Source organism: Lactuca serriola, chromosome 3 (assembly GCF_051521515.1).
Source record: "Lactuca serriola cultivar US96UC23 chromosome 3, Lser_US96UC23_V15, whole genome shotgun sequence".
Lineage (NCBI taxonomy): Eukaryota > Viridiplantae > Streptophyta > Magnoliopsida > Asterales > Asteraceae > Lactuca > Lactuca serriola.
Window position 1 is genome coordinate 47,307,642 of NC_136410.1, and position 21,778 is coordinate 47,329,419.

The 21,778-nt window shown below is 31.8% G+C and overlaps 2 protein-coding genes across 4 annotated transcripts; one reads left to right on the plus strand and one right to left on the minus strand.

Moving 5' to 3' along the window:
- Nucleotides 1-6,765: 6,765 nt before the first annotated feature.
- Nucleotides 6,766-10,152, minus strand: LOC145092163 (transferases, transferring hexosyl groups). Of its 3 annotated transcripts, none has more exons than XM_079030074.1 (9): nt 9,954-10,152; nt 9,176-9,615; nt 8,556-8,661; nt 8,340-8,432; nt 8,059-8,254; nt 7,784-7,962; nt 7,458-7,660; nt 7,211-7,392; nt 6,766-7,113 (listed from the first exon to the last, which is right to left on the minus strand). In XM_079030074.1, the coding sequence occupies exons 2-9, from the start codon at nt 9,528-9,530 to the stop codon at nt 6,952-6,954; spliced, it is 1,476 nt and encodes a 491-aa protein (XP_078886200.1). In that variant the 5' UTR covers nt 9,531-9,615; nt 9,954-10,152; the 3' UTR covers nt 6,766-6,951. The 3 variants fall into 3 exon arrangements, with proteins under 3 accessions (XP_078886200.1, XP_078886201.1, XP_078886202.1); XM_079030075.1 differs by having other exon boundaries at nt 10,049-10,149; XM_079030076.1 differs by lacking the exon at nt 9,954-10,152 and adding an exon at nt 9,736-9,863.
- An 8,890-nt stretch (nt 10,153-19,042) lies between these two features.
- On the plus strand, nt 19,043-21,158 carry LOC145092165 (BTB/POZ domain protein, putative (DUF177)). Its single transcript, XM_079030077.1, has 3 exons — nt 19,043-19,175; nt 19,641-20,400; nt 20,478-21,158. Exons 2-3 carry the CDS (start codon nt 19,829-19,831, stop codon nt 20,884-20,886), a joined length of 981 nt encoding a protein of 326 aa, XP_078886203.1. The 5' UTR covers nt 19,043-19,175; nt 19,641-19,828; the 3' UTR covers nt 20,887-21,158.
- Nucleotides 21,159-21,778: the final 620 nt, after the last annotated feature.

A 21,778-nucleotide genomic window follows, 5' to 3' on the forward strand; every position in this document is an offset into this window, starting at 1 on the left:
GCCGAGTCCACTCGTGGACTCGCCGAGTTGCCCTCTCGCATTTACACTTTTAGCCCTTCAACTCTACTTCTGATATTTCGGGATGTTACAAACGAAACAAGTAAATTGTTAGGCGACATTTATCCCATAAACTTTATCAAACTCGGTAGGTAGCGATTACCAATTGCATAGGATATGTAACTCCTGGATTATGGGATCCTAAACAACTATTGTTTAGCTTGGCATGTTTATCACATCTATGCCTCAAAACTCTTATGCTTAGGCGACCTTTATCGCATAAGAAATTGTTCAAATCATCCATTTAAAAAACATGTGAGTTCTATTTCACAAATGGTTAGATGACATTTATTCCATAAGCAAATACAAAAACACATTGACTATTTTTGACAACTCAAATGAATAAGGTGACCCAAAAATCCATATGAACTCCACAAAAATCCCAAATGAATTTTAAATGGATTGCATAGATTTGAAGTTTTGTAAATAAGGGTTTATATATGTTTTACAATTATAGTTTATAATAACATGGTTTCATGAATTTTGCATGCATCCAACAATTCATGTACTTTTTTGTAAAATTCATATCACTTGTTATGAGTTTCTTTTGGTGCCAAATGAAACTTCATTTTATTTTCCATTAACCGCAATCAATTATAAACTAAAATCTGGTATTTTAAAGTTTAGTCGTAGATCGGTTTTAAGAACCGATAACAGTCTTAACAAAACTTTATTTTATGCTTAATACTTGGAGTTTTGATGAGTTATAAAATCACTATATTAAATTTCCTTTTAACAATCAAAAACTTATGACTTGGTGAATTTATAGAATAAACTCATTTTATTTTATAAACTCAATTTTATGCATCTTATGATAAAAGTCATATTTTGATAAACCAAAACTTGGGTGATGATATTTATGTTTTAAATCTCATTTAGCTTGCATAAAACATAATATCAACATGTTGCGTTATGTTTAAAACACCAATATCATATATTAAGTTTCGACGCAAAAAATAATCACTAGTTTTATTATTTGTCGTTATAACGTTATAAACCGATTTTAGTCTTTTTAATAAAAACTCTTTATTTATTATAAAGACATGGAGTTTATATAAAATTTAAACATCTTTTAAACCATTTCAAATATTTTAAAGTTGGGTATTTATAAGTTTTACAATAAAACTATTTTCAACAAAAAATTGAATTTTAACCGGTAACCGGTAAAACGTTTTTATAAATATCTATTTATAAACATCTTATGTTATCTTTTAAATATTTTTTACTCAAACTCCAAGTGATATTATTTTATGAAAAAAAATGTTATTTGACATGTAAAAACCATCTTCATACATAAAACATAACATATATCTAACATAAAATAAACATCGCAAGCATACATTATAATGTGTATAAACTAAGTCATGTCTGGTAATAATTTTTGTGAGCCATCATAAGAATTATTACGTCTTTCCAAAAGGATATAAGGGTCACTTCAAAAGGTCGTCAAGATGGTAATTTCTTCATCTTGTAATTTTTAAACTAAATACAACTAGTCTAACTAAATTATTATATCAAATCAACAAATAAAAAATACTTATTTATCTATTACATCTTATGAATAAATAAATATCAACCAAACACAAAGGTCCAAATGACTTGTTTATACACAACAACATATCAAATATTATAACAAACAACTCTTTATTTTTTCTAAGGCGGCTTTTATATAACCAAAATGCATGAAAAATGGTTATATATAAAAATATGCAATTTTAACCAAGAAGTTGTCAAAGAAAACAAATATGGATTTTTCTTAAACAAAAGAAATCTATGCTTGTTTTCCAAAAACCAAAGATTATCAAACATAATAAAACATTCTAACATATAAAAGATGGCTCTAATACCACTGTTGGGTTTTGATACGAAATAAAAGTTTGTTTTTCACAAAAACCGGCAACGGAAGACTTTAAAAATAACAAGTTTATTTTTAGTTCATAACAAACTGAACCATCATGGATCCATTTATAGAGGTTAGAATGAAATAAAACCAACCATAGGGTGTTTTAAAGATAACCTTTGAAGCCTTTGAACCCACTTGGTTTAGGGGTGTTAATGAAGATAACAAAAGATTAAAGTGTATGATCTTCTCTACAAGTATCCATCATCAAGAGTAAGACACTTGGAATGCTAGTTCCTTCTTGTATTCTTGAGTGTCTAAAGACTTTAAGTGTTTAACTCAATTAAGCACTAAAGGGAACAACTCAAGAGGTCTTCTAAACCACCAAACTAACTTCAAAAGAGAGAGAGAGAGAGAGAGAGGGAGAGGAGTAGAAAACCCACTATTTTAGAGAGAAAGAAAGGAAGAAGAAGAGTTTCACTCTTACAAAAATGCAAGCCTCATGTATCTCTTATATAGCCCATGAAAAGTAAGGTTTAACCATTAAAATAATCTAAAGTAATTGTAGCTTTTAGAAGCATGGGAGACAAAATGTGGAAGGTTGAAAAAGCAACCTCCTACACCATCATAATGTCTTCTAAAAAGTAATATTCTTTATTTTTTTTATAAACTTCAAGTTTATAAAATATAAACTTTGTCTTTAGGTAAAAGAAAAAAGAATCCAACTAGTCCAAAACGTTGTGCGCGACTTATTAATTCATACCATATGAAATAATAACTTGTAATACTCTCTTATAATTATTATTTTCACAAAACAATAATTATTCCCTAATTAAAATACAGGAATCGATATTATTTATTAATAATCATAGTAATAATAAATATACAAAATGTGTCAACTTGATAAAGGTATGACCCTGTAGGATCATATATTATTAGCAATATCACTCCATAATTATTCTTGGGCATATAAATCCAACAGAATCTCAGTTACTCGTCCCAAGTATCACGTTCGCAAAAATGGAAATAAGTAATGGCTCTAAACCAACAAATGGTGAACTACCCCATGAAACACCTAGAGAAGACCATTTAATCTTTGCAATAGCAGGTGTTTACATCGCCTCCTCAAGAATAAGCAATGGAAAACACCAAAGATCGAAAGTTCGAATAAACTATGCTAGTAAAACATTCCTTATTTATTCACTAACCGATAGCGAAATAACTCTAGATTCATTAAAAGCATTATAAATTTTTGAACAACCCTTCAAAAAGTTTTCACATCATCTAGCTGAACTACCTACGAAATTAAAGAAGCAACTTTGTAAACATATTATGCATCCACCAAGACGTAATTGTAGTCATTGTAACGAAAATACAGAAGAAACTGTAACATACACTTTACTAACCTTGTTTAATTATCATGTTTCATATGATTGTTAGTTTAAAAATGAATATTATTAGATATCATGTTGTTTTAAACGTTTAAAGTAGGTAGTTATAGTAAAATAGAATTGTAAACGTTAAAAAAATTATTATTTTTTGGTATGGTTTTAAACGTTGAGTTCTAATGAAATAGTTTTATAATATTTGAAGTTAAACTAAGTTTAGAATCATTTGGAAGGTATTGGAAGTGATAGGGAAGTCTTATGTGATTCCGATCAAAAAGCCAACTATCGGAATTAACGAAAATATAACGTCTCTGTTAGAAATAAGTAAAACTGATTTTATTGGAAGATCTTTTCTGAGATATTTTTATTGGAAGTTGTAAATGATCTCGTTAGAAACATATAGGCAAAACCTCATCGAAAACGAAGTTTCGAGCGAAAAGTTATGCAATTTTTAGTGTTTAGGGATAAAACGATACCCAAACTGAGTCAAACCCGACCCAACTCGGGTTTTTACCCATTGAAACGCGATTTTGAGTCATTTTCCTTCCATTTTCAGTTCCTCGCCATCCCTATGGGAGATTTTCACATACATGATCAATCTTGATCAACTTTTGATGATTAAATCAAGATTTTGAGTGTTCGTGAAATATCAAGTCTAGTAATCAAGGTATGAACTCTTAATTTTTGGATTAACCCTTGTAATTAGTGAGTTATTAAGAGATTAGGGTTTGATCAAAGTGGGTTTACCACTAATTTAATGAAATTAGGCATGAGTTTATGTTATTAACCTAGAATCTTAAATGGAAATCAAGTAACTATATGTAAACTTGAGAATTAATCATATGGTTTAAGAGTAATTAGTGAAAATTAGTAATGAAACCCATGGTTTATACTTGAATTAGAATGGATTACTAAAATATTCATTATTATCATTGTAAAATAAGAACTTGGTGATATTGATCATGAGGTTTGATCATGTAAAGGGTAAAATGAAATCATAAAGGGTATAATTGTCCTGTTTTTTGTAAAAATCACCAAATAGTATAGAAAAATTGTATGGAGATGTGCTATATATCCCTGGAAAGTTAAGAATGTCTACTTTGATTTTTGTTTTAAAACCAAAATCTAATTCCGGACTTAAGATGGGTGAAAACAGTTATATGTTAAGTGCAGTAAGGCTGAATTTTGACAGCTTTGGGACATTTTGACAGCTTTGGGATGCTGTTTTGTAAAATTCATAGTAAATTATACTAAAATCATAAAAATGTGAGGTCAGTGGAATTAGAAAGATATAAGAGTCTATTTTGTTAATATTTAGAATTTATTAGTTATTTTGATATTTAAGAAGGGTAAAACAGATCTACAAGTGATAGCTATACAAAGAACAAAAACTAAAATTTCTAAATTGAAAACAACATAACTTGAGAGTAGTTGAGTAATCGCTTATGAAATTTGAAATTTGAACTCCAGGGGTATAATTGAAGGTTTTAGAGGCCTGAGGATGGTGTAATTTCATCAGAAAAAAAAAGGAATTTTATCGCAACATTGGTTACAGCACAGTGAGTTCATTATAGGGACAATTGTATGTTATGTGTTATATGTGCAATGTGCTTTCTTGTGTTATTGATCTAAGTGGTTATTACTTGATATTTATTTTGATGCCTTTGGTCATGTAGAGCATGACTCGTATCACTTTGGTATTGGCTTTGTGTCTTTGGCCATGTAGAGCATAACTCGTATCACTTTGGTATTGGCTTCGGTCTAGGTAGGGCTGAAAGCCTGTATATTCTAGCAACATGATAAAAAGGGATTGTGTTTTATGTGCCTGTTGGGCTGGAATTTATGATGTTTATGATCCTAAATTATTATGTCTCGTTGATTGTAATCCATTGAATCTAACCGTTTATTGATTTGAAAAGCCCTTCATTTGATACACATATAAGCCTTTGTTGTCCTTTGTTTCTTTTTGTTCCTGTCATATTGTTATGTATATGGCATAGCGTTATATTGTATCTATTTTTTTAACTCACTAAGCGACACCCGCTTATCCCTTTCAGTGTTTAACTATTTCAGGTGATAAGCATCCAGAGTAGACAGGTTTGTTTGAGGACTTAGAGTAGTTGACACTACTACGTTTGTACTTGGTATACATATATGTATATGGATTATAAATTCCTGGGTAGTTATGTATTTATACAACTAGTTATGAAACTTTGTAAAAACCCTTTTAGTTGGTTTGTATCCATGCTTTTGTATTTAGACCGCTAATGTGAATTATAATTGTGAATATGCATGTAGCATGTTTGACTTTATGGTAATTTTAGTGTTGGGGTCTTACAAAAACACCATTCATGGAAGTGGTGGGCAAATAAAAACAAACAAGCAAAAATAAAAAATTTGAAGTATTCGGTAAAAGGAAGAACATTCAACGAAGTAATCAACAAAGATTCATTCTACAAGACAGTTACGTAAGCAATGATCAAATAAAGCATTAACAATGTAATAATATAATTTTATCGTTTCTAATAATGTAAGTTGATTGCTATTTGTAATCATGTAAGATATTGCTAAAATAAAGTATTGTCATAGTGTATTGTCTCATAATATAAAATAAGTGTTGGTTGTATAGTCTAGTCATGTAAAATAATTTTTAGGTACTATTTGTGGCTTTGTAATAATCATGGACTCACCAAAAGAGTCTTCTATCATATATAAATAAGGGCTTTGCCCCGAATGAATAAATCGGAGTTGTAATGTGTAAGATTTGAGTACTCTCAAAATTCTCTCTTTTGAAATTTATATTTCTAAACAGCAAAGTTCATTCAGCATTCAAGATCGTATTCAAAACCACCCATTAAAAATCTAAGTTATCCTGTGTTACTTTTATTTTCAACCATAATCCACAATTCTTCTCTTCTTTCAGCTGCTTGTGCTTATACATCATCCCTTTCATAAAGTGGTGGAGAGAAGAAGCTTATGTGGCTGCATAATGGGTAGTGTGTATATCCCTTAACCTAATGTGTCTAAACCTTTCATGTCAACCACGTTTTCTATTGAGTTTTTTGTACAAGATAATATTTTCTTTTGTTGGTTTCTTTTAATTTATTAACCCCTTTTCTCAAAGTTGTACTATTATCTTTGTAAGAACGCCCAAAATTTAGAGAAGTATAAGGCTGGAAGCCGGTGTAAATTTATAATGTGTAAGATGAAGGGAGAATGTAAGATATATTTAGAAGTAGAAGTTAACAAACGACAGCTTATATTTTGTTCTAAAATGTAAAATCCTCTGCTAATGCATGTAGCGCATCAAGATTCCTCTGAATTTTTTAAGAAAATGCTTCTAAACTCCCCTTACTTTTACCCACACCTTCACCACCACACGACCAGAATGCTGCAATTTTGCCCAAAACCCTTCTTCCTCCTTCAACCCTACCCATTTTTGTTTGAAAAATGAAGTTTGGTTTTTCATCAAATTGGAGCTTTCTCTAACTGAAAGTGATTATGCTATGGCACAAAAGTTAGGTCTAGTCCTTCTATATGACTATAACCATCTACTTGTATGTAACAAACTAATTAATCATCATCATGTACATATACATCGTCTTTTAAGCACCAAAAACGGGTTTCCAAATCTTCTCTTAGCTTCTTCAAACTTGAAAAAGGGTTTTAAGTGAAAGGGTAAAAATTTGAAAAGAGAAGACTTCCAATGAGGATGTAGGCTACACAGTATCCCCATATCAAGTATCCCCAACCCTTCCCATGAGATGCCAAAACATACGCCCCAAACCAATACACTGGAGGGCTTGCAGACAAAAACCTTGTAGCAACCTGTTGCAACAAATTATATATTATAAAAATATTATTAATGGACATCTAAAAATCACCATAAATTCCAACAACAAAACAAAAGATTCAAAATAGGGACCTGAACATGCATGACAAAAAACGCTGTAGCCACCATGAACCCCAAGTGTAAGATGAATGGTATGATGATGATTGAAAATTTTCCTAATTTTTCATCCTTCTTTGAAAGCACAGTGGGAGTGGGACCCTCTTCTTCTTTCGTGCTATGTTTTCTCCTTTTCAGAGTCTGATCTTCTTCTGATTCTATTCAAACACAACTGTTGTTTAGTACACCAGGGTTTGCAAAAATGTAAGTTTTAGATTCATACCTTGAATTACTGTTGATGTGTGAGTGTTGTTTTTATCTACTCCATAACTTTTTGGAGCAACTTGGAAACCAAGTGAAAAGAAGACCTCAGGCTGTAGCTTCACATAATGGATAATTGAGCAGACTGCAATCGAGAGGATTGGTGATGCAAGAAGGAAATTTGGCAACTGTTTTAGCTGGAAATATTTTAGAAAACCAACCCCCCTAATATAATAAAAAAAAAGAATGAAAACCATCAAGATTAATATAAGTATAATATTCCCAAGATCTTTTACATGCTAATCAGTTAAAGATTGTTTGATAGAATCAAGAAAAAGAAAATCATACCAGTAATGACTTTGAATAAAATTGTACACCAAAGGAATCCTTGCTTTACACCAAGGCCTTAATTTATCCGGATTATTTCCATCACAGAAACTGTAATATCCATATGTTTGAAACCCAACAAATGGAACAAAAACAAATAAGCAACGCAAAATTCCAGTTATAAGAACCTTAATTGCCAACTGCATAGACAATATAATAACAAAAAATATTATTAGTCATAGGAAAGAGCAGAAATGTGATGAAATAAAAAAAGATGTTATTTAGTATGAGCTTACATATGCACTCTTTTGAAGAAATACAGCATCATAGGCTCTATGAATGGTCTGGAAACCGATATAGCCTGCATTAAGCACACCATTTGATCTTGACAATCCAGAGAAAGCAAGTGAGAGTAGTGCTAAAAGATTTGCACCAGACATTAAGAAGTAGATTCCTCCAATTGATAATAGTGCATATAAACTTTCAGAGTATCTACAAAAGCAAAAAAGTAGTGGTTTAGATCACAATCATGGGTTTGAGAAGTGAACATAAACAGAAAGGCGAAGAAGAATAATACATGGATGAATAGAATATAGATGCTGGATTGAAGCAAAACAAGATTGATGCTCTCAATGAAGCCTCTGAGTCCTTGAGAATAATAACAGAAAGCCTTTAGCAACAGAAAACAAGAAAACAGTCAGGAAATGTGTAATGACTACAAGAATAATAACAACTTGGGGTTCTTTTATAAATGAGAGAAATAATTGTGAAAAGAAAAGGTTTGCTTGATCACCTGTAGAGAAACAGTGCAGCAAAAACGAATGAGATGTTGTTAAGTAAATATCCAGATAATGCCAACACAGCCCTATGTCCAACAAGTGGAGTCAATGGCAGAAGAACTGCAAGTTTAGTAATCAAATAGCTTTCAAAAGATATAGAATCAACAATAAATTCATAAATTTAGTTCATTGACAACAAGGAATAGGTAATAGAACTAGAAAGAAGCCACTCCAAATGAGCAATTTTCAGATAAATATCCACTTGACGTTGAATGGTTTCAACATCAAACATTCATGAGTATCATGGTTCATATTTTATCTCTCTTAACAAAACTCTGTATCCTAATTCATAAGCTATGAATTAAACTGTTGTGTTGTAACCAGTACTAATGAGAAGAAATAGCTATTTCCTAGAATATAGGAGGAAAAGACCTATTGCCTACTACCCAAGAGCATTCAAGATATCTAATTTAATGAAATTGTATCCTGTTTTGCAAAAGAGGATTAACGAACACAAAATTTCGTCATTGCAAGACTAAGTAAAAAGTTTTCTTGCACATAATCTCCTACGTCCTGATGCTTTCACTGGAAGTAAAGTGCTAAGACTGTAAAAAGGATAATTGAAGAGACTAACCTGTTCGAGACAATAACGAAATGCACAAAGGAAGAAGAGGCAAGAAAGCAAATGTTTGTTCATATTCGTAACCGCATTGAGCGATTCTGACGAAGTACACGCTGTCCCATACGATCCCATTTTCAATAGCTGCGGCGATGCGAGGAAATAGGACAAGCTCTTCTTCGTGGTCAGTGGTGGTGGAAGAGAGGCAGCTAGGGTTTATAGAGGCGGAGGTATCGTAAGGGCTGAGCATTGATCTCCAGATAACCATTAGGGTTAGTACACCAAGTCTTGACACGATTGCTGATCGCACAACGATTCTTGTGTGGGAAATTCGAGATGGATCGTTATTCGTTGATGATTTGATTGTCATCTTGATCCACTTTGGTTGCTCAGAGGGTGGAATCGTTGAATTGATATCGTTCTTTTTACATGTTTTTACCTAGCTTCAAAGATCACTGTAACAAAAAATAAGCAACAAAATCAAACCCAAATGAAAACAGTTGTAATCAAATACAAATGATAAACTACAAACACAATTTGTCATTTTCTATCACAAGTGAGAATTGAACAATTACAAACAAATGACAACTGAATATTGACGATTGATAAATCACTTAATGTGATAAGCACAACCAATGAAAGACAGACGATTCAGTATCGGGTTAGTTTTGGCGTGTAGTAGGTGATGTCCATTGTGTTGGCTCATTTGTCAACCGATTGAGGATAATCACAAACAATGAAAGACACAAATGTGAAATCATAAAACCAAATTTTCACAGAATCAAACTTTCACCTCCATCACACGGGTTCCAAACAATTGGCAATAGATTGAAGACAGTTTCCAAACAATAAAGATTAAATCACTTCAGTTTTGAAGACGATTTCAACCTTCTGGCGTCGTTCCCACAGTTACTTTGATATTGATTTTTAGATTTCTAAGTCGGATTTGGACACAGCAAATATGCGATGGGCGACGAATTCCCCCCAGTTGCTCACCATCTGATATGTGTGACGTTTGATTTTTATACATTTTGTAGTTAATTTTTTTTTCCATATTTACTTAACTTGATAAATTGTATATATTCGGTCTTTACGATCCGTTCTTCTAGGTTAGCCGAAAAATGACTTAATAGAGTAATATATTTTTTATTTTGTACACATTTAATCCTTAATAGTTATGTACACATTTAGTCTTTAATAATTTTTTTGTTTCAAAATAAGTCTTTTTTTCTTTGTACTCATTCGGTACTTATGAATGATTTCTTTAAGGTTTTCTCACGACATCTTACGTGAGACATGATGAGGTGTTTGGGGTTTATTATGCTTATGTTCATCGCGACCTCGATTGTTTGGTTGCATATGTCTTGTGGTTTGACTTAGGTCTTGTGTTCTGAACGTCATACATTCTTCATATGATATCAGATTATAACAATTTTTCTATCTACGTGTTCGTTTTTTCAGTCTATTATAACTTTGGTTAAGATTACTCCTTACGATTTTATAAAAAAACATTTATACATGCATTCATAAAAAAACGTATGGGTATAAAGATCGTAAGTAAAAAATATATTATTTTTTTAACGGGAGTAATCTAAATGAAAGTTGTAGTTAACTAAAATACGAACACATAGATATAAAGATCGTTAAAATTTGAGATTGTATGAACAAATTATGACGTTCAAAACACATGACCTAAACAACCAAGTAGTCGAAATCACGATGAACATAGCATCAAAAGTCCAAAACATCTCATTAATGATTGTTCCACATAAAATGTTGTGAGAAAAACCTAAAAAAAAATCATTCATAAGTACTGAATTAGACAAGAAACAAAAATGAATTATTTTACAACAAAAAAAAATTAAGAACTAAATATATACAAAAATATTAAGAACTAAATATGTACAAAGTGAGAAATATATTATCATATTAAGTCATTTTTACCTAAAGGGTAAATGTGGACAAAAAAACTCAGTGACCAAATAAGTACAAATCAAAAAATATATTATCATTTTAAGTCATTATCCCTTAAGAATATTTAGGGGACTTTTTAAGTTAAAAGGACTTTTTGATTAGTGATTTTTTCCAAAATAAAAATTTTAAAATGTGTTTATATTTGTTTTTACAGTAAAAGTCACAACTTTTGAATTAAAAGGTCCCAAAAGTTAAAAAAAAAAAAAAAAAAAAAAAAAAAAAAAAAAAAAAGGATTTGTGACTTTTGAAAAACCAACTTTTTCTTCTATACAAAAAATTATTTTAAATACATGTGTTGGCCATTTTTTGATTTTTAGAAAAGTTAAAAGTCAAAAGTTATTTTAAAAGCAATCCTAAACACCCCTTTAAAGGTATTATGCTCATAATAGCCATATTTTAGGTATGGTTTCAAAATATTCCTAAAATATAGACAGTAAAATGACTTATTAAGTTAATTAATTTTTCGGTATGTTTACATCTAGGTAACTATCTTTTTTTTTTACACGTCTAGGTAACAAACTTGTTGGAAGTGTTCACATATTACCATTATGACTTGCTATAGTAGGTTAAATCCTAGATGTGAACATTTTCAACAAGTTCGTTACCTAGATGTGTATAAAAATAATAGTTACCTAAATATGAACAAACCGAAAAGTAAAAATAAATTACACAAATGGTCCTTATGGTTTAGGAGAATTTGTGTTTTTGATCCCTAACTTATTTTTTTTAACTCAGATGTCCCACTGTTTATTTTTGTTACGCGTTTGGTCTCTGTCTTACCTAAAAAGACTATTGTGCCCTTATTAATTTTATGTTTAATTAATTTTCTTATTTATGTATTTATTCTTTATATATTAAAAAAAAATTAATAGACCCCACATATATGTATCTCCTCACCATAAACCTCAAACCACATTTGAGAAATTTAATTCGAATGGTCCCTACTGTTTATTTTTGTTGCGCATTTGGTCCTTGTCTTACCTAAAAAGACTATTATGCCCTTATTAATTTATTTTTTTTATTAATTTTTTTATTTATGTATTTATTTTTTATATATTTAAAAAAATTAATAGACCCCGCATATCTGTATCTCCTCACCGTAAACCTGAAACCACATTTTAGAAATTTAATTTGGGTCTTATTGGTCACCATCACATCTCTCATCCTCCCCAACCTCTATTTCTTTTCCATCTTTGGTAACATCGACGTCTTCATCATCCTTTTTTTTGGTACTTCAACTCTGGCGAACCAACACCATAACGTACTGTCTTTCATCTTTAGTGGGTTGTGGTGTTGATTCGACAGAGTTGAATGACCGAAAAAAGAATGGATGATCAAGATGTTGATATCACTAAAGATGGAAAATAAATAAAAGTTGAGGAGGATGCGAGATGGGATGGTGAGGAGATACAGATATGTGAGGTCCACTAATTTTTCTTAAATATATAAAGAATAAATACATAAATAAGAAAATCAATTAAAAAAATTAATAAGGGCACAATAGTCTTTTTATGTAAGACAGAGACCAAGCTCGTAACAAAATTAAACAATGAGGATCATCCGAGTTTAAGAAAATAAATTAATTAAAAAAAATAAATAGTAGGGATCATCCGAGGAGATACAAATATGTGGTGTCTATTAATTTTTTTTAAATATGTAAAAAATAAATACATAAAAAAGAAAACTAATTAAAAAATAAATTAATATGGGCACAATAGTCTTTTTAGGTAAGACAGTGACCAAACGCGTAACAAAAATAAACAGTAGAGCCCATCCAAGTTAAAAAAATAAGTTAGGGACCAAAAACACAAATTTCCCCAAACCACATGGACCATTTGTGTAATTTACCTTTACTTTTCGTTTTGTTCATATTTGGGTAACTATTTTTTTGTACACATCTAGGTAACGAACTTTTTAAAAGCATTCTCATCTAGGATTTAACCTGCTATAGCAAGTCATAATGGTCATATGTTAGCACTTCCAACAAGTTTGTTACCTAGATGTGTACAAAAAAAAGATAGCTACCTAGATGTAAACATATCGAAAAGTTAATTACCTTAATAAGTCATTTTCCCAAATATAGACATATAAAAAAAATTATGTTTCTACATATATGGATTCTATTGAGGTGGCCTCCGAAGAATTAGGATACCCTCCGCAGAACGGCAATATGGTAAATTAAGAATGGACATATTTGTAGAATTGACGGATCCGCAGAGGCTATAACGAGGTCTGCAGACCTTCGTAATTCAAGCAATGTGTTCTTCTACATACCGGAAAAAAAAATCAAAAAATCCAATCTTTAGGGAAGAGCAAATCCGCGGAGTTAAATGAGCAATCCGCAGAGGATGCTCCAAGGAATTGTTCTTAAGCTTTTTTTTGTGTTTTTTTTGCCACATCGATTTCTCAGAACATAAGTTTATTCCACAGAGCTCTCATAGCTAGCTCAACGGAATCCATATCTATATGTGGAAAAGCCTTTCTATGTTTATATTTTGAAAAACAGCCCCAAAATATATCTATTACGAGCATAATCCCATATTTAAAACCCAAACTATTAGTTCATCTCCAGATCACATCCAGAGTGATCCGCCGACAATTTTGACTTTGTAAGGTTTGCATTTGTTCAAAATTTCTGGATAGATCATAGATATGCACATTAGCGGTTTTAGACCGGTTTTGGTCGGTTTTGTCTCTGAAATGTTTTTTTTTTTTCTGAAAGGTCCGGACGGTTTTGTGCCGGTCATTTTTCGGAAGAGTATCGGTTTTTTTGGTCATTCTCATGGTCTTTGTGTGCGCCTTTTTAGTTCGGTTTTGAGATTTTCGGTTCGGTTCGGTTCCGATGTTTTTCGGCTTTTTTGTTTTTCGTTTTTTTCATTAACATATATGTAATTAACATTAGTATCTTACATTAAGATTTACTAAAAGCGATACACTAAAAACTATGAATAAAAAATGAAATAATATGTGTAATGTTATTAAAACATGTAACAAAAAAAAATGATATATTTATAGACTTTACTACTAGTCTTTTTTGAGACGAGTTTCGGACCAGGTTAGTATCAATCAAACCGGCCTTGTGTCGGTTTTAGTATGGTCCGGTCTTTTTTTAGATTGATCTCGGAACGGTCCCTTTTTTTTAGAGGGGTGTTGTTCTCAAAATTTTGAGGATAATGGTTTTAAATAATCTTTCAAAAAATCATTTCTATAAAGTTCTAGGATTATAAAGCCACCGATCACAAACTTCACAAAAACTTTCGCTGCACATAAAAATTCTTGTATGTGCTCCAAAAATTGGATTTTTCTTAGAAAAACTATTCAATCAATAATAATAATAATAATAAGGGATATATACAGTAAAGTCCCAATATTTTCATCGATTTGACAAGAAAGCCCTAAACTTTATTTTTTTGACAGTAAAGTCCAAATTACCGGCAGTTTTTGACACTTTTACCCTTTTTTTCCCGGTTAGCCGGTAATTATGACTTTTTTGTCAACAAAATAAAGTTTAGGACTTTCTTGTCAAATCGTCAATTAGGACTTTACTGTCAAAAAAATAAACTTTAGGACTTTTTTGTCAAATCGTTCAAAATATTGGGACTTTAGTGAATATATAATTTCTTTTTTGTTAGAAATTTAATGGTATGATACTCTTTAAGCATAAGAGTTATTGAAACATTCTCTAATCAGCTAGATCCTATTGAAATCCTTTACGTTTGCTTATGTTAAATCATTTTTTTAATCTCAACAAACCGACATTGAAAAAAATTGAGATAATCAAGAAAGAAAGAAAGAACCAAGGTTGTGTTGGCTTTTTGCAGTCTCAAAAATGGAGAAATAAGAAACCGAAAAAAAACGAAATTGCCTTCTTTCCCTTCTCCACATTCACACCCTTTTGACTAGGCATGTGTTGTTTGTGTTTGTATAAAGCTAGGGCAATTTTGTTTTTTTAGGTTTCTAATTTCTCCATTTTTGAGACTGCAAAAAGCCAACACAACCCTGGTTCTTTCTTTCTTTCTTGATTATCTCAATTTTTTTCAATGTCGGTTCGTTGAGATTAAAAAAACGATTTAACAAGAAGCAAACGTAAATGATTTCAATAGGATCTAGCTTATTAGAGAAGGTTTCAATAACTCTTATGCTTAAAGAGTATCATACCATTAAATTTCTAACCAAAAAAATTATATATACACTAAAGTCCCAATATTTTCAACGATTTGACAAAAAAGTCCTAAACTTTATTTTTCTGACAGTAAAGTCCTAATTGACGATTTGACAAGAAAATCCTAAACTTTATTTTTTTTGGCAAAAAAATCCTAATTACCGGCTAACCGGGAAAAAAGGGTAAAAGTGTCAAAAACTGCCGGTAATTTGGACTTTACTGTCAAAAAAATAAAGTTTAGGACTTTCTTGTCAAATCGATGAAAATATTGGGACTTTACTGTATATATCCCTAATAATAATAATAATAATAATAATAATAATAATAATAATAATAATAATAATAAGTAATACTAACGTGTACAATGGACTATTAGAAATATAACCAAGACCAAACTTCATAGAAGTCACCGTTTGTTGACTTCTTTGTATCTAGGTATTCCTAGCAATCTGATACACAACATGATTAACATGACACGAACACGATACGAGTTTTCCATGTATATGTAGGATGAAAGTAGGATGCTATAAAAAAAACATATCATGAAAGTACATTATTGAGATAAGCTAAATGAAAGAAATAACAACATAGTTTCATTAATTCCTATATTAAAGCATCCTACTTCCATTTCTTCCTATTACAACATTATGCTTCCATTTTTTCTTATTATGACAATGTACTTTGGAATTCTATCTGTTGTAACGTTGTACTTCCGAAGAACTAAAAAAGTCTCACATGCCTCCCAAGTGAGGAAATGACTCAATGCCAACTTTCTTGATTGCTTTCTATGATATTGCAACATTTTCTTGTTTTTTTGAAAGATTTCTAGGCTTTGGGTGCCTAGACCCACATCCACTGCTACTACATTTGTTACTAAAACAAGGATGTACGTTGTTAATTAATGGTTTAATACATGTAAAAATTAATGATCGCATAATGATTATACATATTATAGGTTCTATTTAAGAAAAATGTTGGTCATTATTTACCAGAAAAAAAAGAAATGTTCCTCCAAAAAGCAGAAAGAACCAACTCCTTATGATATGTCGTAAAGTGAAGTGTCAAAGTAATTGCTACTCATATCCAAACACCCCCTAAAAAGGTTACATTGATACTCAACCAGTTAAATTGATACTCAACCCGATCTGGAAAGTTGCAAATTCAGTCCAAAAGGGAGGATTTCTTAAGAGCATCCACAAATGCAAGTAGTATAAGAGTTGAATAGGGTCATGACTAGGATTGAATAAGAGTTGAATTGAGTGTGGGTGATGACATGGAGTAGAGTTAAATGAAGGAGTTGAATGATCACTGAATGGTTTAATGGAAGGAATAAAATTATTATTAGGACTGAATAGGTGTTTAATGGGTTGCGCGTGGTGTTTTATAGATGTATAATGGATGATGTGCAGTCCATTGAACTCTATAAAGTTCAATGGATTGTCGATGCCCTAAGCTCGGAAGGATAATGAATATCTTGGTCGTATTACCTCAACCCTATGATACTTCATTGGAGAACTGTCAATGAGCATGATTTCGAGTTTCTCAAGAACCAGATTGGATCTTTTAGATAATTCTTCCATTAGAATGTTGAATTTGCAACATTATATATATATATATATATATATATATATATATATATATATATATATATACCCACACACACACACCGAAAGGATTTCACCCCTGTCTCTAGTTTCGGATGCTACAGTGACACCATGTTTTGAAGTAATATCAAGACTGATTGGAATAGTGATGATGCAAGATCTGTCCCTAAGAAGAACTATAGTAGATGCATAAAAATATGGAAGCACGTCACAGTCATGAAAAATAGCACAAATGAAGACGAATATTTTTTCAAAAACAGTTATTTGGAACTTTCATTGTTAGGATGGAGGGAGTGCAGATAACAAAGCAATAAAACTTTCTTGGTCAACACCTCTCTCTCTCTCTCTCTCTCTCTCTCTGCGTAAAGTTTTGCCTTATGTAGAGTTTGGATGAGGTGGAGCTTAGTAAGCTCAACACCATTCCTTACATCGTCTTGCACAAGAATCTATTGTGAGTATATGGTCAAAAAGCAATGAATTGGTAAGAAGACTTACACCATGGGATTAGTACGTGCCCCCCCGCCCCCTCCCATCCCTTCCCTAACTCTACTCTTTTATTAGATAGCCTCTTACTACAACAAAAAATGACGACGTTTTTTGAACAATTTAGTAAGTTTAATATTAATAACATACAATAAATAAAGTTTAATAATACTTTTTGAACAAAAAGAAAAAATTGTCACCGTTCAAAGTTATTTTTTCTTTACTTTTGTTGTTATTTTGTTTTACTTGATGAATTTAATGGGCATAAATTAATGTAATAAAATTTATATCAATACTTTTTTTTTCTACAACATAAAGGAATAAGTTAATAATTGAATAATTAAATTTGGAATTAACTTGTAACTTTTTAAAAAATTGTCATGGGTATATTTTGTCCTTAGGTCATTTTTTTCAAATATTTTTTCACCAAAATATATAGGGTTAATGACCAAGCTGAGTGACTTTGGTCTTTGTCCACATTTAAGTAATAATGTTTATATATATATATATATATATATATATATATATATATATATATATATATATTTGACCATTAAACTTGCTTGACCTGTTCAAAATAAGGTAATATGACTAGTAATTACAAGTGATATTACCTTATTATAAACGGATCAAACAAGTTTACTTGTGAAAAGATATGGTTATCTAAATGTGGATAAAAACCAAAGTTCCTTACTTGTTTTGGTAATATTGAGTTTTTTATGATAAATGCAAGTAGTCATAAGATGATATGACATGGAATCGGGCCATCGAGTCTTGGTGTCAGATCTTGATTGTAGACCTGAGTAGGTGTCGTTAGTGAGTTCCCAATTTGATCCATAGCTGGCATCAGAGAACAAAATCAATAGACAGTCTCAAAGATTGTAACCCAGGAAAAGGCTCCGACGATCAAGTTAGACGATATGTATGAGAAGATAGTCAGGTCTTGGGTCAGCCCAGTTTAGACCCAACTAGTTAGGGGATAGGTTGTATACGTTTTAGAGGCTTGGCAGCACAACCTAGCCCACGACTAGTTGGGCATAAACTGTATTGGCCTAAGCCTAACTTAATTGTCAATTGACATAGATATATAAATAGAACACCTCTTCCTGCATGAGTAAAATCTCATTCCTAGACATGAGTGTCTATTGTATACATACATTCTTTCCACCAAGATGGTTCCTTATCCAGAAGAAACTGTTTCCTTTTACACATTGATCTAACTTGATTGTTGGAGCCTACTCTCAGGACACAGTCCTGAGATGATTTTAATGGTTTTGATCTTTGATGACAGTTAGGAATCAAGTCGGAACCCGCTAACAACACCTACTATTAATCTGACATCAAGGTCCGATAACCCGATTTCATTTCACATGGGTCTTATGAGTACCTGCATTGAGCATAAAAAACTCAATATTACCAAAACGCATAAAGAACTTTGATTTTTATACACATTTAGAAAACTATGTTTTTTTCCTATAAATTTGATCAATAAACTTTGTTTGACCTGTACATCATAGGGTAATATCATCGATTGATATTACCTTATTTTGAACATGTCAAACAAATTTAATGGTAAAATATGTACCAAAAAAACATACTATTACACGTTATCTACCTAAATCATTAACTCAAATACATACATACAAGTATACAGCCAAATATATACCAAAGTTGATGAACAAATTTTGCTTCAAATGGTTGTCCCACTCCCACGAACCATATCTATACGCACCCGGGTTTTAGTTTTACAAACCCCATCTGCTAAACCTCTCTTCGCTATCACGAATTACAGGTACACTCTTTCTTTCTCTCGGAAACCAAGTTTCAGTTCTAGGGTTTCCTTCTATATTTGTGTATTTCTTTATTGATGTTGAAACTAAATAATTTCTCCTCCAATTTCACTGGTTTCGTCCTACTATACTGCATTTCGTCGGATAAAATGAAACAAATTTGAAATTTCAATGATGATATCCGCTCAAACTCGGAAGTGAAACCGGCTGTCCATGAAACCTACTGAATTTCAGCGTGAAACTTGTAACGAGTTCATGACTATGTATATTTAAATTGGAATTCCATTTAAATTTGAAATATGAAGACGTCAATTTCTGATGCTGTCCATGTTAAGTTTGGATTTAGGAAGTAACTATTTCACTTATAAGCAATAATGGATTCAATTACTTGTACCCTGTGCGAGACATTTATTCTTTTTATTCACTTTCGTTATATATTCTAGCAACTGAATTGACCCGTTTTACAGGAGCTTCTTGTTACTATTGAGGCTTTGATAACATGATTTCGCCATAGCTTTGCACATCCAGAGTTCGTACTTCATAATTTTCAGTCTGTTGCATTATTTATTTTTGGAGTTTGTGCATCATTTAGTTCTCAAAAGACTCATAGCTTTACTCTTAAGTTTTTATGTTAGTTCCTAAAAAATAAAGTTAAATGCCTCTCATACTATCTTCCTCCTTCATGCCCCCCTGTTCTTTTGTTGATACTGTCAAGGAACCCCATATTATATTCCCACAACCATCATTATCACATCCACATCACAATTCTATCCACTGCAACATTCTTCAAAAATGCTTATTTCCTAATAACCACGTATCCATGATTCTAAAACACAAAGCACCCATGAAACTCATAGCAAGAGAATCCTCCATGAACTCCAGTTATGAACTTTTTAGTGATGAAAACAGTATGGAAGATGATTGGATAGATCAAGGAGAAGGAGATGACTCCATGGATTCACCTTGGGAAGGGGCAATTTTGTACCAAAGAAACCCTTCAATCTCCCACTTTGAGTATTGCACAACCTTAGAAAGATTAGGATTAGGACATCTGTCTACTGATGTTTCAAGATCTCGAGCTTCTTTAATGGGATTACGTGTCACAAAGTCAGTGAAGGATTATCCACATGGAACACCTGTCTTGATATCCATGGATGTTACCAGAAAGAAGCACAACTTAAAGCTTGATGGGATCATACGTACAGTCTTAACTCTTGGATGCAACAGGTACAGGGACATAATTTAAATACCTTTCAAAGTACAGGGACATAATTTGTAATTGTTTGTTTAAACATTGATTGAAGGTGTGGTGGATCTGCAGCTGATTGTGTGTTCTCTAATTTCTCAATTGTACTAAGTGAAGAGCCAATAGAAGAGCCTGAAACAATAAACATGGGAGTAATTTATGGTCAAAGTAAGGTCGATGGAACTGAAGAAGAAGAAGAAGATGATTTAGCATCTGTTGACTTAGATGACTGGTTGTATTTCCCTCCTGAAGAGAAAGTGATAGACATATCAAAGAATGTAAGAGACATGGTGCATCTGGAAATAAAGATCAATGCCATATGTGATCCCATGTGTAAAGGTTTGTGTCTCAAATGTGGTCAAAATTTGAATACAAGTAGCTGTAATTGTAGTCAACAGGAATCAAAGGCCAAAAGTTATGGGCCTCTTGGAGGCCTGAAAGAGAAAATGCAACAACAGGGAGGTTGAAGATTCTCCCCTTTGAATTTTGTTCTGTTAGTATTACTTGTCAAGAAATAATATATTACAAAAAAATTACTGGATATGTAATTTACCGGAGAGTGGGTGTGTATAGAGTCAAACCAGAAAGTTTTGTGGATAAGAAGACTGTGTGTGACACCCCTGAAATTTAATAATTTATTTTGATTTTGTTTTAATTGTAAACCTTGTGAAATCCAGGATTTCTGTAACTCAAATGGTCGAATGGCTAGTTAATTTCAATATTATATTGTCAGTTTTAATTTTTGTGATTTGATGAAACCGACCAAGATTAAGAATTATCATATAAAATGGGTTTGATTCCATGTCCTTGAAAGTAATTTTCGATTAATAAAGTTTCTCTATCGTGTTAATAATAAGCAGTTTGTGTTTGTTTACTCTCTCGTGTGAATATTAAGCAGTTTGTGTTTGTTTTACTTGCATTACCTAAGATAGAACTCAATCCAAAGTATCAAATTTATGCATTTTTTCTAACAATAATAAAGCCATTGTGGTGTGCTATAAAAAAATAAGATGAGAGGGAGATTAGATGTAGGAAGTGGATCATAGATAAGTATTTTCGTGCTAAACAAGTCACCACCACCTTTCTATCGCTATGAGGTTAATTTCTTTCTCCCACTACAACTTGGCTTCACCAACTTAATGAATTCACCCTCTCAATTTCAAGATGACCATCCCAAATGTACCCACCCCAAACCCCACTCCACATGCAATAATATTTCCAACAAGAATTGGATCCTGAAACCACAACCCGAACATCACAACCGGGTAAGAGCCCTAAAAAGCCCATAACCAAGCTTGGAATTCAATGGAGAAAGCTGCATTGTGTTGTGTCTCAAAATTGAAAGATGGATGATTTGGA